The sequence below is a fragment of the Carassius auratus genome, chromosome 17 (genome assembly GCF_003368295.1).
Source record: "Carassius auratus strain Wakin chromosome 17, ASM336829v1, whole genome shotgun sequence".
Taxonomy (NCBI): Eukaryota; Metazoa; Chordata; class Actinopteri; order Cypriniformes; family Cyprinidae; genus Carassius; species Carassius auratus.
Window position 1 is genome coordinate 10,541,821 of NC_039259.1, and position 16,680 is coordinate 10,558,500.

Here is a 16,680-nt window from a genome sequence, read left to right on the forward strand (position 1 = left end):
AGGTTTTCTTGCATAATTATCATTTTAATTGTTTGGTCAGACAGATCATATATTAGCCTATATATTCACATTCATAATTCGGGGATTAAATGTGAAATTATGTTCTGTATGCTAAATATGAAAAATCGTACCTGCACAGTACCTATAACTGCGCTTTGCATTTTGTGAGGTTGACATGCTAAATGGCCAACTGACCTGGTTTACTCTCATTCATTTCGCTCACGAATGAGATAAGCTATGTACCAGTTCATTTAATTCTTGAACGACATGTGTCAGTTCTTTCAACTAGTTCATGAACAAGGTACATCACTAGTTGACAAGTACGTGTGGCCTATTATACACGAATTTGGGCTTCTTTTTAGCAAAGTTGCAGGAAAAAAATCCAGTTACTCACAGTTATCCACTGCTCACAGTTAATAGCCAAACAGTGCAATAATAGGGCCTTTTACACCGTGGGAACCTTTTCAAAGTACCAGAACTAATTGTGGAACTACCCACTTTTGTGCATTTTTGCACCACTGGAAATGGGTGCAATTTTAGTATCGGACTGCCTTTTTTGAGAACCAAATGAACTTCTACTCCGGAGCAGGGTCTAACCAGCACAACTAGTACTATTCAAGTAGACACTCACTCACCATGATTTAAAATGCAGTGCAAACATTCTGTAAACATTGTGTCAACTTATTTCGCAAGTATGATGAATAACGAGAAATGTATGGACGATGAAGTGCAGGCACTTGTAACTAATGTAGCACTTTTTGTTGTAGATTCCTTCTTCCCATTCTTTCAATTGCTTTCCAAATAAGTCAACATTCCATGTCCATTATTGTGAAACCCGCGAGACACAACAAAATCACAGCCATCAGGTCCTCCATCCTCCTGTTGTTAACGTTGTTGAATGCCGCACACAAATGACATCGCTGTCAATAAAAAAAACCAGTAGTCCTAAAATAATACCGAGAGTAAATATGGTCTGAATAGCCTATATTTTAGTAGGTTATAAATATATGTCTGTATTACAACTCCCCTTTGAAGCTCTTGTGTTATTCTCCTTTTCCATCTCTCCAATCCTATTCTGCTCAAATGTGATTGATGAGTTTTGTCTCCACTTTGTCACAGCTTGCTGATTTTTGTAACGGAAGTTTAACACATTATAAGGAAGTATGTAATTGTATTTACTTCCGCTTTGCAAGGTAAGTTGGATACCTGAGCAGACGAAACTTGCTGCTTTGGCAAGGGGCGGGGCAGTACTGAAACACTGTTAAAGTTGTTAACCAATCACAACGCATTAATTTTTTTTGGAAGGCGGGCCTACATCAAACCCAGAACTAATCGAGCCATTTGTGCCAGGCTGGGGAGAAAGGTATTGTAATAATGTAAATTATGTGGAAAAAAAATGCGTTTTTCACACCCCCAAAACAAAATCTAGACTTTGAGAATAATAGGACCTCTTTAAATATAATACAATGAAAGTCAACTAACTGTTTTTTTATTTGGTCAATATATTGCTGTCATTAAAAAAAGAAAAAAAAAAGAAAGAAAGAAATTTACTAAATAATTTATTTTTAAGGGTGAGATCGGAATTTTATTTCCAACTCCTCCTAAAGCTTTCAGGCTACATCAACTAAATGCCCCCACAACCACCCAGAAAAACTTATCAGCCATCTAGAAACCAACTGCCTACCAACCACAGATTTTCCAGCTTTCAAGTCTCACTTCACACATACAAAGTATTCAAACTAAGGCCTAATTAACCTTCTCATTTCAAGGCTTTGTAACGCAATTACCAATTTTCCTTTTCTAGTCATTTCTGCAGTTCGGTTTGGTGATGCTGCTGGCACAGAAATTACAACCTGCCACCTCCTTTAATCTACAGTTGATTTATTTAAAGGCATGTTTTTATATTTACATGTCCTGCCACCTAGTGGTATACAGAAACCACAGGTGCAACTTGAAGGCTTAATGAAGAAAAAATAGAGAATTTTTACTGAATGATTATTACACAAATAAAATGTGTAATATGATTGTTTGTTTTAAAATAGAGTTAAATAAACAGTTTTGTGTACAAGCAAGCACTGTTATTCATGTTGCATGAGGCAGAATGGGTCATTTGTATTTTAAATCAGGGGTTGATGTATTAGAATGCTGCAGTACTGTACTGTAATGCCCACAGAGATCAGAGATTGGCCGGAGCATAAGGCAGCCACACAGCAGATGCTCTAGAGCAGACAGTGTGACAGATTTAGCTTGTGGAAATATCACTGGCAGAAGGTTACTGTTGGCTTTAAGAGCCCAACTTGTACCACAGACTTACATTTTGTCAGAAAAATATTTTTAATACACAGTTTGTACAAACATACACATGTCTTTTTCTACATGGATCAAATAAGACACTTGCAAAACACACCACTCCCCTGTTAAAGAAGTAATTCACCCAAACAAAGCTTACAGTGAAATCCAGTTGACTTGTGTGTTATATTCTTTTCAAGTCATACGGTTTTTTTGGGTAAGAAAAATGGACCTCCTTTTTTAAAGCGCACATTTATAGTAACTGCATGAAAAAGAGCAAGGACGCATATACGTATATACATACATATACGTATATACATACTTACATATATATATATTGCTAATACTTTGAATTTGTTTTTATTTTATTCTTAAAGTTGTAACAATTTAATGCATATTTGTTCTTTTTAGAATGTCTGTTAAAATTATATTATTTATTTTTAGTTATTTAAGTACTTCAAGTTAAACTAAACAAAAACAAGAAATGTTGCCTACCTGAAAAAAACAACAACAACAACAACATTCTATTTAATTACATTTACAGTTCATTTTATTTAAAGTAATGAAAAAACTTTGTTATGGGTTTCATTTTAGTTAGTTAATGCAGAAGAATATTAGAAAGAATTTCTTAGAAATTCATTCATGTTTGGAACAACATGAGAGTGAATCAACATAATACTCATTTTCAGGTGAAGTATTCCTTTAAATAGCAGAAAAATGTCTGTGTGCCCCGAGTCAGAGTTCATCTTTCTCTCCTCTGATAGAGCATGTGACACCGGTGCCCTTTAAGCCACAGTATCCTTTAGGCACCTTGTGCAGGTATTGCTGGTGATAGTCTTCAGCATAGTAAAATTCAGCCTGCTCTCGGATCTCGGTGGTGATCTCACCCAGGCCTTTCTTATGTAGAGCCTAGCAAAAAGATGAAACAGGAACAGACAGAAAAAGAGACGATAAATGATGACACATTTTGATATGAAGAGGATAAATGTGATCACTGTCTAGGGAGAAGCAAATAATTTCGAACTGAAACAACTCTTTCTTGTGTATGTGATATTAAAGCCAGACAGAATGTCCAAAACTGTTTCAAAGGGACATGAATGAAGCTCTGTCTCCCTCTAGGGGCGCATCCATAAACTCCAGCAGAAAAAGGTTTTAGGTACTACTATTTCAAACAGACAGAACAAAACACATTTGCAGATCAATCACAGTATTTCTAAAGCTCACATGTAGACCTGAGGGAGGTGTCTCTACAACACAAAGAAAGAGATGGGAGCATTTATGTGCTGGCTTTAAGCAATTACAACCGTCCTTATATGAAATGTTATGTAGTTCCAGATCTCAGCCACTAGGTGGTGACAGAAGTCTGCTTCAGTTGCTACTGATTTCATGTCTAACAAAAGAGGCTGCATGTGCATAACACCATGAGATACTAACAGCAGCATGGACGCCAGAAAAACAAAGATACCTATACAACATAAACAAAACATTTCCCATGTTTTTTATTTTTTAAAAATATGTCTCTGAAATTAGTATATTTATAAGGCTAAAAGATAAGAATAACCTTATAGGATTATCACATGGTTACACATGCTACAGTGAACAGGAAGATGGACACACAAACAACATTTAGCCAGGTGTGCATAAAAAGAGAACCAGAAACTTGATAAGCAGAGCGCACACACACACACACACAAAAAGAAAGAAAGAAAGAAAAAAAAATATATATATATATATATATATATATATATATTTTCTTTTACTGTTATAATGCACTTTTCATTATCAGAATCCACCATCAAAATGTTCAACAGCATGCATTTATATACATATATATATATATATATATATATATATATATATATACACACACACACATACACCCATGATTTCATAGAGCACACTGGTTTCTTAAATAAACATAAATAAAAACCTCTGACACAGAAATCTGTTTAATTAAAATTCATAATTTTCATTCTTGATTTTACTAGGCCTGTACTGGAAGGTCAAGTGCAAATCAAAACTATTGGCTTGAATGGGCCAGCAGAAATGAAAATCCATATTGCTGAGCCATGTTTATCATCCTTTAAACTGTGCAAAATATTTTAAATAGTGTGCATTAGAAAGGGTGGACATTTTTTTTTTATGTGTGTGTGGATATGGTGTCAGAAAGCTGGCTCTGTCAAAGCTCAGTGGTCTGTGTCTCTCTTGTGGAGGAGAACATTTCTGTGGACAGTCAAGCAAAGAGACAGAAAGAAAGAGACAGAAAAAGAAAGGTAAAGAGAGAGAGAGAGATTACATAAGCATTTGCATATCTGAATATGCTTCATCTGACTCTGATGACTCAACTAATGTCACTATGTGTTCCTGCATCTTCAAATACACACACACACAAACCCACCAATATATGTTATAATTAGTCTGACCATTTTCAGTATGTTTTGCAATCAGAATTCCCCTTTTATCCCCATCAGATTTAATTCATATATTTCCATTTATATTCCTGTGAGAACAAACTTACCTTATATATTAGACTATTCACACACACACACACACACACACACACCTGAACCTGCTCACGTTAACACGCACATTCCCTGTGTATATTTTAACTGCAACCGCTTGGCCTACTTTTAACAGAACAACATAAATAATAAATATTAATGCAGCTTTTTCTATTAAGTAAAAAGCTACACTTCAAAATTCCTGAAACGGTGATACAGTTTTAGCTTAACGAGAAAGCTTATTGTTTCTTGTTTTAGCAGAGTCTCTGCTAAAAGCTACAGCATCTTTGCCATATTATAAGCTGTATAGTTCTGCCGCACCAACAGAAAAGCATGTGTAGGTGTAAAGATGATTCACTTTAGTTCAAACATACACGAGAAAGAAGGCATAATGTAAAAAAATAAAAAAAAACAGTGCAAAGGCCAAGGCTGATCTTTGCATGTTCTGTGCATTTACGCACATCTCCACACATACTTAGCTTGCATGTAAGCATGAGTGTGTGTGCATAAGATTTAGTCAGGAATCCATTTTGTCATCCTTGGCGGTTCCTGCATTTTGTGAGAGAGAATAAGGCAGCAGAGGGTCATGTGACCTGTGAGAGGAGACAGATCAAAGTGTGAGAGCATGAGCGTCTATCTGTGTGAGATTACTTGACGTGGAACAGAGAGATTTTGTTTTTAGATGGAGTGCTTATAAGAACCTGAGCTATAGGCAACATCAGCCAATAACATTGTGGATGAAAATTGAGCCTATTTAGTGTTACTACTACATTTATAAACAATAATACAACATGCTTAAAATGATCAAAAACTACATTTTCTTCTAGCTCTAGAGCACAGTGTGTTTGTTTATTCTTAAAGTCAATGTCATATTCCATTAACCAAATTTTCCTCCATGAACTGACATCCCAGAATGATACGGGATATTCCAACAGGAAAAACATTTTTTTAGGATGGGATTATATCCATCAGGAATTGATTAGAAAAAAACAACAAAACAAAAAAAAACAACAACAACACACACACAAAAAAAACCTTGATAATTTGAGCCAAAAAGAAAGTGATATTTCACATAAAATCTTTTGCTTATCTATGGATTATAAAGGGATCGAACAAAAACAAGACTATAACCAATATTATTATAATTCATTTTAAAACAAGGCATATGTAAGTGCTACATCTACATAGTCTATTCTTTTCATAATTTTTTTAGGTGATTTTTACATAAAAATTTTACATTTTACAAAATTTAAATTTTTATGAATAATCATGCTAACTTTTTTAAATACTGGGAATATTATAATAGCATTCAATTGTACATAAGATGAAAAATATCAATAATATCAACATGCCAAATTTTGACATTCACAGCACATTTGTGCATTCACTTTTTCAACGACCATTTGTCAACATTATTTAATCTGGGCCATGAAGATGAATCTCAACCCCCCCAAAACATAACAAAAAAATAAATAAAATAAAAAAAACAATTTTGATGTCTGCAGGATAACACAAGTAGATAAACAAAGCAAATTCATAAACTTCCATTCAAATCCCCAAAATAACTCCTCGGAGAAAGTGCTTCATTGCAGCAGAATTGTACCTCTACTCTATCTTCCTGCGTCTCGCTCTCTTTCACTACTGAATAAAAACTCTTTGATGTTCTGCAAATTCCTACATTTCATTACAGCAGCCCTCCCCTCCTCAACCACAGCGCTTAAAAGAGCTTCTTCCTCTCACACTCCCGTGTTTCCTTCTCCCTGACTGCCCTCACTGATGCCAGAGTTTTGGGAGACTCTGATGGAGTGCAACTCTCAGCGAGTGCTAATAATTCATTTCCCGTCTGCGTGTGATGTCGGTGTCTGATTCATCACCTGAATTTGACCTGATGGAAGTGTCCTCAAAAAGGCCTCACCAATTTCTTCACACTCTCTTTTATTTCAGTGTCTCTCTTCAAATTCTCACTCTCCACTGCGCTTTTCCACAGTATGACGGATGCACACACATGTCCGCTCCTCTATATTTTAACAAGACTCTGGACTAACATGTCTAATCTCATCTTATGTAACCGAGCCGTTCTTCGAAACCACCCTCAGAGAGAGAAGCACAAGCATCAACTGCAGGGAAAGGCTATGAAGTCTGAGAGATGTGATGCCCTTTTAATAAACGTATTTAAAATAGATTTCATGCAATCTGGAGCCATTCGTTCTACACAAAAATCATCATGTTGCATGCAAAGTCACCTACTGTACAACATTCACATACCATACAAACACAGATAGCATTTACGATACCAGTTCTCAAATCATACTTACTATTTGTGAGAAATTAATACTTTAATTCAGCAAGGATGCATTCAATTGTTCTTAAGTGACAGTAAATACATGTTACAAAAGATTTCTATTTCAAATAAACATTAGTTTTGAACTTTCTATTCATATAGGATTTACTTATCCACATAAATATTGAGCAGCACAACGGCTTTTAAGATTGACAATAATAAGAAGTGTTATTTAAGCACCAAATCAGCACATCAGAATGATTTCTGAAGGAACATGTGACACTGAAGCCTGCTAAAAAATTCAGCTTTGCCATTACAGTCATAAATTACGTTATAAGTTATTATGAATTTTGTGATAGTATTTTTCAACATTACTGTTTATACTGAACTTTTGATCAAATAAATGGAGCCTTGGTCAGTTTAAGAGACTTCTTTAAATAAAAAAACTACCAACCCGAGCCATTATTTAATTATTTAATTCTGAATTGAAAGTGCCTTAAAAGTGCTATGGCCCAGTTTAACCCGTGCTGAAATGCCCCTTCTGCTTTACTATATCTGTGTGTGTGTACATTTCAGCTTGTGGGGTCACTAGGGCCATCAACAGCATGTCCGTTTCGGTCCCCTGATCTGATTGTGCCCCTTTAACCACAGCTGCCTCCTGCAAGCCTGACCTTTCACCCTGATGTGCACAATGCCAAGGCCAATAGGGGTCACCCCACCTCCCTGCCCATGCCTCATTCCCCTCACCCCCAAATCACATCTGAGCCCTAGAAGCAAGACCGATGACATGAGGAGCAAAGGGTTACCGCAAGAACGGCAACCCAAGCTCCTGTATCTCACAAACCAAAGCATCATCAAACTAGTTTGACAGGGATAACAGTCCAGCCATCCAGATGAGCTGCGTTCATGAGCATCCACAAGCGCATCTCTCTGACAGGTGTGGGCGGTCAGCGTTTGACAGTGAACAGTTTGAGAGCAGCAAAGAATGGAAAAGAGAGGATGGAAATGAGACAGCTTCTGGAGATGTGATGGGGCAAAAACAAAATCAGTGGATTTCAACTCTGATTATATTTGATTAACTAAACTGATTTGCGCATTACTGTTCAAAATGTTGGGGTCTCTTAAGTGTTTTGAAAGAACTTTGTTCACAAAGGCTGCATTTATTTGACCAAAAATACAATAAAACTACAGTAACAACAGTAAAACATGATTTATAAAATGATCATTTTATTAGATGTGATTGCATGTGATGGCAAAGCTGAATTATCGGGAGATATTATTCAAGTCTTCAGACATCATTCTAATATGCTGATTTTGTGCTCAATATCATTAGTGCTGTAAATTATGGTCTTAAAATGGCATTTAAACATTATAAATGTCTATACTGTAACTTTTGATCAATTTAATGCGTCCTTGCTGAATAAAAGTATTCATTTCTTTTCCTGGCCCAAAACATTTGAATGGTAGTGTATCCTTATTTCTCACTTATGTCCCCTCTAACACATAATATAGAAAAATGACATAAACCATGAATGAGAATAGTAAAAAATATTTAGAAATAAAAGTAAATAATGTTGGAGCTGGGTTAGGACTATGGGTTATGAAAATATCCGTAATTCATTCTAGAGCAACAGAATTCAAAGGAAAGTTTGTGTGTGTGTTTTGAGATACTGCACCTCCTGGTACACATGCTTGCTTCTCACGGCCAGCTCTTGCTGTTCTGGGCTGTAGGTGTAGATGGCAGAACGATACTGCGTGCCATGATCATTCCCCTGTGCCATTCCTAAAAAATACACACACACGCTTTAGAGCTCTTTAAAAAAACTCAAACCCCAGGAATTTGCAGTCCTGTCACTGTATACATCAGTCTTTTTAATGACATTTCTATTATTAGCAAGCAAAATCCAATTCTGTTCTGATATTGCTGCAAAAAAATAAAAAAGATTAGAAAATATGAAAAAAATAGCAGTCTTTGAATAATTTCCTCCTTGATAACATGTGGAAACATGTTTGTATTTTCCGGTATTCCCTTGCCATTTTTTTTCCACAGTGAATTTGCTGTCTCTCTTGTATCTTTTTGCAGAACTGGATGTCGGCCATCTTGCCATGAGCTCTCTGTAGCTCTCTTTTCAAAGGCCAAAATACTGCATTCTGATTGGCTGATCCTCCAAAGTGCCAAAGCGACAGTCACTGACCTTCCCCGTGACCCTGAGGCCTGAGCCACCAAAAACATCACACAGCCAAGTTATACTGGTAAATGTTTGGACACTTAATTAACGGTTGCCACTGCACAGGAGCGGGAACTTCCAACCAAACATTTACCATCTGCAAACAAATGATGAAGGAACCACTTTGAGACATTTTACAAATAATTTTTTTCTTTTTGAATAAATGTTAAAATGCACTTCATTTCAGTGATGAATAAAGTAAAATACAAAAAGTAAAAAATTACATAAAAGTAATAAAAATAATAATAAAAAATATATATATATTTTATTACAATCAGCAATGCCATTCAGACATTTTTAATTAAGTGGCCAAATACTTTTAAGTGTCACTGAATATCAAAACTCTTAAATCTATCTCGGCTCATACGAGGGAAAAAGGAGTTAAAAACTAAAAGGAAACGATGAGCACTCAATGTACTCCATCTGAGACTGGAGCGCTTCTTTTTTCAGCCTCCATCCCGATGCTTAGTTATTATTGATGATCCTCCCTGTTCAAGCTGAATAATATACAGAATCTCTCCTCTCAACACACAACACGCACGTGAACCGAGAGTGGAGAACGCTGCAGATGTGTCATCAGCGCACAAACAGGGTCAGAGCAGAGAGCTGGGCAGAAGCTGACTCCATAAATGTCACACGCAGTCTCTCTCGCTCTCCATAACATGGCTCTCCCGCAGGAAAACGGTTTCTGTTAATGCAGAGGTCAAGAAGCATCACCCTTTGCTTTAGACGGAGGGAAGAATGGAAAGATTTACTATGTGTACTTGTGAGTGAATAAGCTGTACACGCACGTGAAAGCACACACACACAGCATCATCCAGACAGATGCCAATCCTCTAAGGCTGCTTTGACCAATCCAGACATTTCAAATATCAGCACTATGTGGCTCGATGAGGAAGGAGGGAAAAAAAAAAGATTGGAAGAGTGAATGAAAAGGATAAGATGAAAACCTCGTATTTATTAGTGTTCAGGTTTTTTTTGAAAATGCTTGAGGGACATTAGTACTCCGGAAACTAGAAATAAACACAGATGCAACTTAAAAGGGATATTTCACCCCAAAACCCTCATGTCGTTCCAAACCTGTAACTTTCTTTCTTCTGTAGAACACAAAACAATGGATGAACAATGGATGTCAATGGTCACCAAAACTGTGTTGTTGCTATCTTTTTAAAAAATCCTTAACTATCCAATCTGTCATCAGTCACTTTTGTTCAGTACTGCTTGATATTGGATAGTCATATAAATTAAATGTTTAAAAATACTATAATTAGTGATGAAAATTATTTTGCAAATCTTTAAAATAGCATCTACTTTTCATATTAAATATTATAATGCCGTGATTATTTAATTCAAGCATCAAAAGGTACACCTTTATACCCAAAGGTTGAGGTTGCATATTAGTACCTAAAAGTTACAAAGGTGTAAGTTTTAAAAAAGGTACTGCCCTGGTGACAGACTTTGTAAAAAAATTTCCCTGAGAGTGAACGGAACACCGGTTTGAAACAACACGAGGGTGAGTAAATCTTGACAAATATTATTTTCAGGGGAGAAATATTCCTTTAAATTTAAATATTGAAACATCAACAGTGTGTTTGTGATGTGAAGCCTGACACCAGAGAATTCTCAGTGTCTTTCAAAAGCTAAATTTTCCCTGTCACACAAAATGTCAATCATGTGTCACACTGATGGCTCTGAATCTTAGTCTGCTTGGTTTATCACTTTACTCACAAACTCTGTGGCTTGCGTTTCTGTGACCGAAGAGCCTCTGTGTCCGTGGACAAAAACAGCTTTTAAACACTGAGGCTCAAATGTATGCCGACGAGAAAACACACAAATTGATGTGTATGTAGATTGTATTTTATAAAGGAAGTTTGATGGCAAGTAGATGGAGTATGTCCACCTTTTGTGTTTGTGAAGGTGCATGTGTGATGCTTTAGTTTGTGAATTTGAGTGTGTATGATGCAGGGAGTGTATGTGTGTGAGGGGTTGTTCAGAGCACTGTTGTGTGTGCCCTGTGGGTACGATGAAGCAGTGTGCGTGCGAGAGGAGCCAACTAAGAGGAATGGTGCAGAGCTGGGTCTATTTTTACACCTCTTATGTAATACACATACACACACAAGCTCACAACCTCACTCTTTTGCACACACACACACACACAAATTCTTACATTATCCTTATAAATAAAAACACACGTTTAAAATGTGCTGTAAATGTAACATGGTTTGTATATATATATATATATATATATATATATGTGTGTGTGTGTGTGTGTGTTTATTTTTAGTATGTATATTAGCTAGCATTTCACTGATGAAAACATTTAAATTTAAGGGGTAATCACATGCTAAATTCACTTTTACACATTTTTTTTTTTTACATAAATGTGCATTGGCAGTGTGTGTACACATTTAAACTATAAAGATAAAAATCCACCCAGTGTTTTTTATTTAATCATTAAAAATAATATTCCATTTTACAGGCTGTTCTCAGCTTCTGGTCTGTGTGACATCACACTGATGAAGGCCGCTCCCAGGTTTGTTGATCCTTACAGTAGACCCGCCCTGAGTGAGCTGTAACAGTCCGACCGGCGGACCAGATGTAGACAAGAATGGCTCCATAGCGATTGAGGTGTTCTGTTGTTCAGTTCGTCACCCCATAGAAGAGAGGGGCGGGGTCAGCAGAGCTCATTAGCATTTAAAGCAAAAAATCATTGAGAAATTTTAACCAACTTCTGGAAAATGGGTATCCGATGACCCCTTTAACAATTTTATACTGTGAATATATCTCTTACACTCTAATTTTTCTTGCAGAAAAGACATTCTATAAATTACTGTAAAACTAGAAAAAACACTTTTCTAGATTAGAAAACTAATTATTTGTGGCAAACATTAATTGTTGCTGTTGTTATTCAGACCTTAAAACAAAACCAAAGCCATGCCACAGTAGATACCTTTTGAAAGGGTACCCAAGTGTTTTGTACTTTTTTTCTTAGAGTATGTTTACCAAGGCTGCATTTATTTGATAAGAAACACAGTAATAATTAGGGGTGTAACGATACGCGTATTCGTATTGAACCGTTCGGTACGACGCTTTCGGTTCGGTACGCGGTACGCATTATGTATACCGAACGGTTCGTTGGAGTAATTAATTATATTTGAAAAAAAAAAAAAAAAGAGAGAGAGAGAAATATAATGATATGCGTTCAACAAGGTAGCCCAATAACCCAAACAACGTAACAGGCAACGCCCCTGACACTCCCGAAGAAGAAAAAAACACCATCTTATATGTTTATGTTAGGCTACTCAGCAGGCGCTCGCTCACTCAGTACACGCTGAAGGCTCGTTGCAAAATAGCCAATGCGTTTAACAGACTAGAAATGAGAAGATCCTCCAATAACCAACAGGTCTGGTGTTTGGGTGCACTTTGGATTCCCTTTAAGCTATAATGGTGATGGCAAGAGAGTGGTGGATAAAAAAACAACGGTATGTCGCATCTGCAACATGACAGGGTACACCAGCGGGAATAATAAAAAAAAAAAAATCTGGGATATATGCGTCAGTACTATCTGGGAAAAGACGAAAAAAAGGAGAAACATGCACGCAGCAAACTATCCCTGCAGCATTTAGAAACTATAGCTTACAGGGAATCCAACCCAAACACCAGACCTGTTGGTTATTTTAGGATCTTATATTTCTGGTCTGTTAAAGGCATTCGACATTTTGCAACGAGCCTTCAGCGCGTGCTGAGTGAGCGAGCGCCTTAGGGGCCGTTCACATATCGTGCCTAAAAACGCATGGAAAACGCTAAGCGCGTCTTTCTCCTCCTTTCCAAAGCGCTTGGGCAGAAGCGCTCATGAGGCGTCTGTCTTTGCTAAGCAACAATGACGTGCTCTCTCCATGAGACGCGGAAATTTCAGCGAAGGATAAATGGATTTGCAGCTCTAAAAATCGCTTGCAGTAGCTCTGCTACTAAATTTATTTCAAAATTGCAATCCATATACAACTATGATCAGCTGATCCTTCATCTTGGCTGAGCTCTCAACGTGGTTACGGGAAAGGATGAAGCTGATTGGTTAGTTCTTGTCACATGACCCGCGGTGCGCTTGCGGCATTCTGAAAAGTTGAGATGTTTTTACATTTTGCTGTATCTAAAACGTATCGAACCGAACCGAACCGTGACATCAGTGTATCGTATCGAACCGAACCGTGAATTTTGTGAACCGTTACACCCCTAGTAATAATGTAACGGTTATATTGTGAAATATTAATACAATTTAAAATAACAGTTTTCTGTTTTTATTTAAAAATGTAGTTTATTCCTGTGATGGCAAAACTGGATATTAAGCAGCCATTAATCCAATCTTCAGTGTAACACAATCCTTCAGAAATCATTCTAATATGCTAATTTGATGGTCAAGAAACTTATTTTTATCATCAATTCTGGAAACAGTTGAGCTGCAGAATCTTTTTTCAGTATTCTTTGATGAACAGAAAGTTCAATGTTTTTTAATGTCACTTTTGATCAATTTAATTCATCCTTGCTAAAAAAAACATAAAACATAAAAAATAAATTAATAACTCCAGACCTTTTAAGTTTTATGTAAATCATAATATTGGGCTAAAATACAGGTGCATCTCAAAAATTAGAACTTTGTGGAAAAGTTACTTTATTTCAGTAATTCAACTCAAATTGTGAAACTCGTGTATTAAATAAATTCAGTGCACACAGACTGAAGTAGTCTAAGTCTTTTTTTATTTTTTTATTGTGATGATTTTGGCTCACATTTAACAAAAAACCCACCAATTCTCCTACAAATGAAAATATGGTGACATGCCAATCAGCTAATCAACTCAAAACACATGCAAAGGTAAACATGGTTAACGGGTACAGTGACTTTGTTTTTTCAAGAAACACAATGGACCAACACCAGCAGATGACATTGCACCCCAAATCATCACAGACTCTGGAAACTTAACACTGGACTTCAAGCAACTTGGGCTATGAGCTTCTCCACCCTTCCAGACTCTAGGACATTGGTTTCCAAATGAAATACAAAACTTGCTCTCATCTGAAAATAGGACTTTGAACCACTATGCAACAGTCCAGTTCTTCTTTTACTTAGCCCAGGTAAGACGCCTCTGACATTGTCTGTGGTTCAGGAGTGGCTTAACAAAAGGAAAACGACAACTGTAGCTAATTGTGTGGTGGCTCTTGGTGCCTTGACCCCAGCCTCAGTCCATTCCTTGTGAAGTTCACTCAAATTCTTGAATCGATTTTGCTTGACAATCCTTCATAAGGCTGCAGTTCTCTCGGTTGGTTGTGCATCTTTTCCTTCCACTCAACTTTCTGTTAACATGCTTGGATACAGCACTCTGTGAACAGCCAGCTTCTTTGGCAATTAATGTTTATGGCTTACCCTTCTTGTGAAGGGTGTCAATGATTGTCTTGTGGACAACTGTCAGATCAGCAGTCTTCCCCATGATTGTGTAGCCTAGTGAACCAAAGACTGAGAAACTATTTTCTTTGCAGATGTTTTGAGGTGATTAGCTGATTGGCATGTCAACATATTCTAATTTGAATTAGAATTGGTGGGTTTTTGTTAAATGGTGAGCCAAAATCGTCATAATTAAAAGAACCAAAGACTTAAACTACTTCAGTCTGTGTGCATTGAATTGATTTAATACACCAGTTTCACAATTTGAGTTGAATTACTGTAACAAACTTTTCCACGACATTCTAATTTATTGAGATGCACCTGTACACTGTGCACCTTCAACAGGGCATCCAAAATGGTCCAATATGATGGAAAAATAAGCTCTGTTTCTTTACTTCCTCAACAAGCCAAATGTTTTCTTCCAGCATATCCACCCCCTTCTCATCAAAAATAAGCATTTCTGCGACCGTTTCTCATCTACTCTCCATAAATGACCTCTGTCGGCCCCTCCCCCTTAGCTGACTGACAAACTGTAATGAGCCCCCCTCATTCAGGAGGGACTGGGGTCGAGGTCACCCCCCGAGAGGCACGTGCCCATTGCTGAACCCCAAAAAGACAAAGGGGGGTTCTTAATTTAGAAGCGGTCTTTTCTTTTTGTCCCATTTGGTGGCTTATGCACAAAATGGTGTTCATGTGAACTCAATAACCTTTGTTTTCAATGACAAAACAAAAGTGTGGCGGAGTAATTATGGAGATCCTGCAAACAGTTTGGGTACATAATTAGCTTTCAGCATTGATGTTTAGCTTTTCAGGGCTAAATATACACAGCAAAAGTGTCAGTCACACCAAAAGCAGGTGGGAAACTGGATGTAATGTTTACAGGCCTAGGAGAATCTAGATCAACCGCTACGTTTGAAAGACACGATGAGCGCCTGCATCAGCCATCTTGTCTCTCCCCCGTGAAGCAAGCGATAATGCATCTCTCTGACGCAGCAGCTACATAAATACTGCAAATCAAAAAAAAAAACATGACACGATAAAAGATGAAACTGGCAAGACAGAAAAAACGAGGACAAAGGAGGAGAGAAACCCGCCCTCTTTCATTGTTAGCGGAACGAGGGAGCGCGGGATGGCAGAATGAAGAAAGTGACTAAGAGATAAAAAGCGGAGGGTAAGAATGAGGAGTCACTGCGGAAATGCTGATGGGATGATGTTGAGGGGGAGCGAGGGATGGAGGAGAGAAGAAGCCAGGGATGGGGGAGGAGAGGAGAACAGAGAAGATAAGATGTTGTTATCCTGTAGACAGACTGAGAGCCCCGGGGGCCGTTGGGAATGGGGAGGAAAGGAGGGGGGTCTTTCTTAAACAAGGAAGTAACAAACTGCTGAGGCGATCAAGCGTGTGTGCGCGTTTCTCTCGTGTGTGTGCCCGCACTGCACTTCTCCACTCTACAGTTTGCCACAGGCGATAGAATTGTTAAAATAGCTTCAGTTATTTCCTGTTCGTCAAATCCATCCAGGAACCCAATTTTCCCAACTCGTCTCACTCAACCCTCGGCTTCCTGTACTATCTTTGTCAGCACAGCCAAAGATGAAGCATACACCCTATATTTTTAGAAAATTAACGTAGGGTATAGGGAAGCTACCGCACATTTGCAATACCATGACCTAAAGACTCTGCCAGAGCAAGTGTTGCTGGGTATGAGGTGGGGGTACAAAGAGGAGAGTGCTGGGAGTGTTTGATTGGCTGTGGATGTTGCTATCCCAGCCCTGATAGGACGATTCCGGAAATCATGCTGCTGAGAGCAGAACCCTTTGAACTGTGAGACAGCAGCTTAATACACAGGTCTCTGTGCACAACGGAAACAAGCGTGCACGTATGCAGCCTATGATACCTTACACACTTGCGGATTTATACTGTATTTACCTATTATTCTAAGCAATGACGAA

General features: G+C 37.6%; 1 protein-coding gene across 2 annotated transcripts in view; it reads right to left on the reverse strand.

The window, feature by feature from the left end:
* Nucleotides 1–2,814: 2,814 nt before the first annotated feature.
* The window catches only part of msrab (methionine sulfoxide reductase Ab), a 28,666-nt gene continuing 14,800 nt past the window's right edge, over nucleotides 2,815–16,680 (reverse strand). For both annotated transcript variants that reach the window (XM_026285753.1, XM_026285754.1), the window contains exons 5-6: nucleotides 8,748–8,854; nucleotides 2,815–3,198 (exon numbers count right to left, since the gene is read on the reverse strand). In XM_026285753.1, coding sequence (XP_026141538.1) covers nucleotides 3,025–3,198; nucleotides 8,748–8,854 — 281 coding nt within the window. In that variant the 3' untranslated portion in view covers nucleotides 2,815–3,024. The remainder of the gene's footprint in view (nucleotides 3,199–8,747; nucleotides 8,855–16,680) is intronic.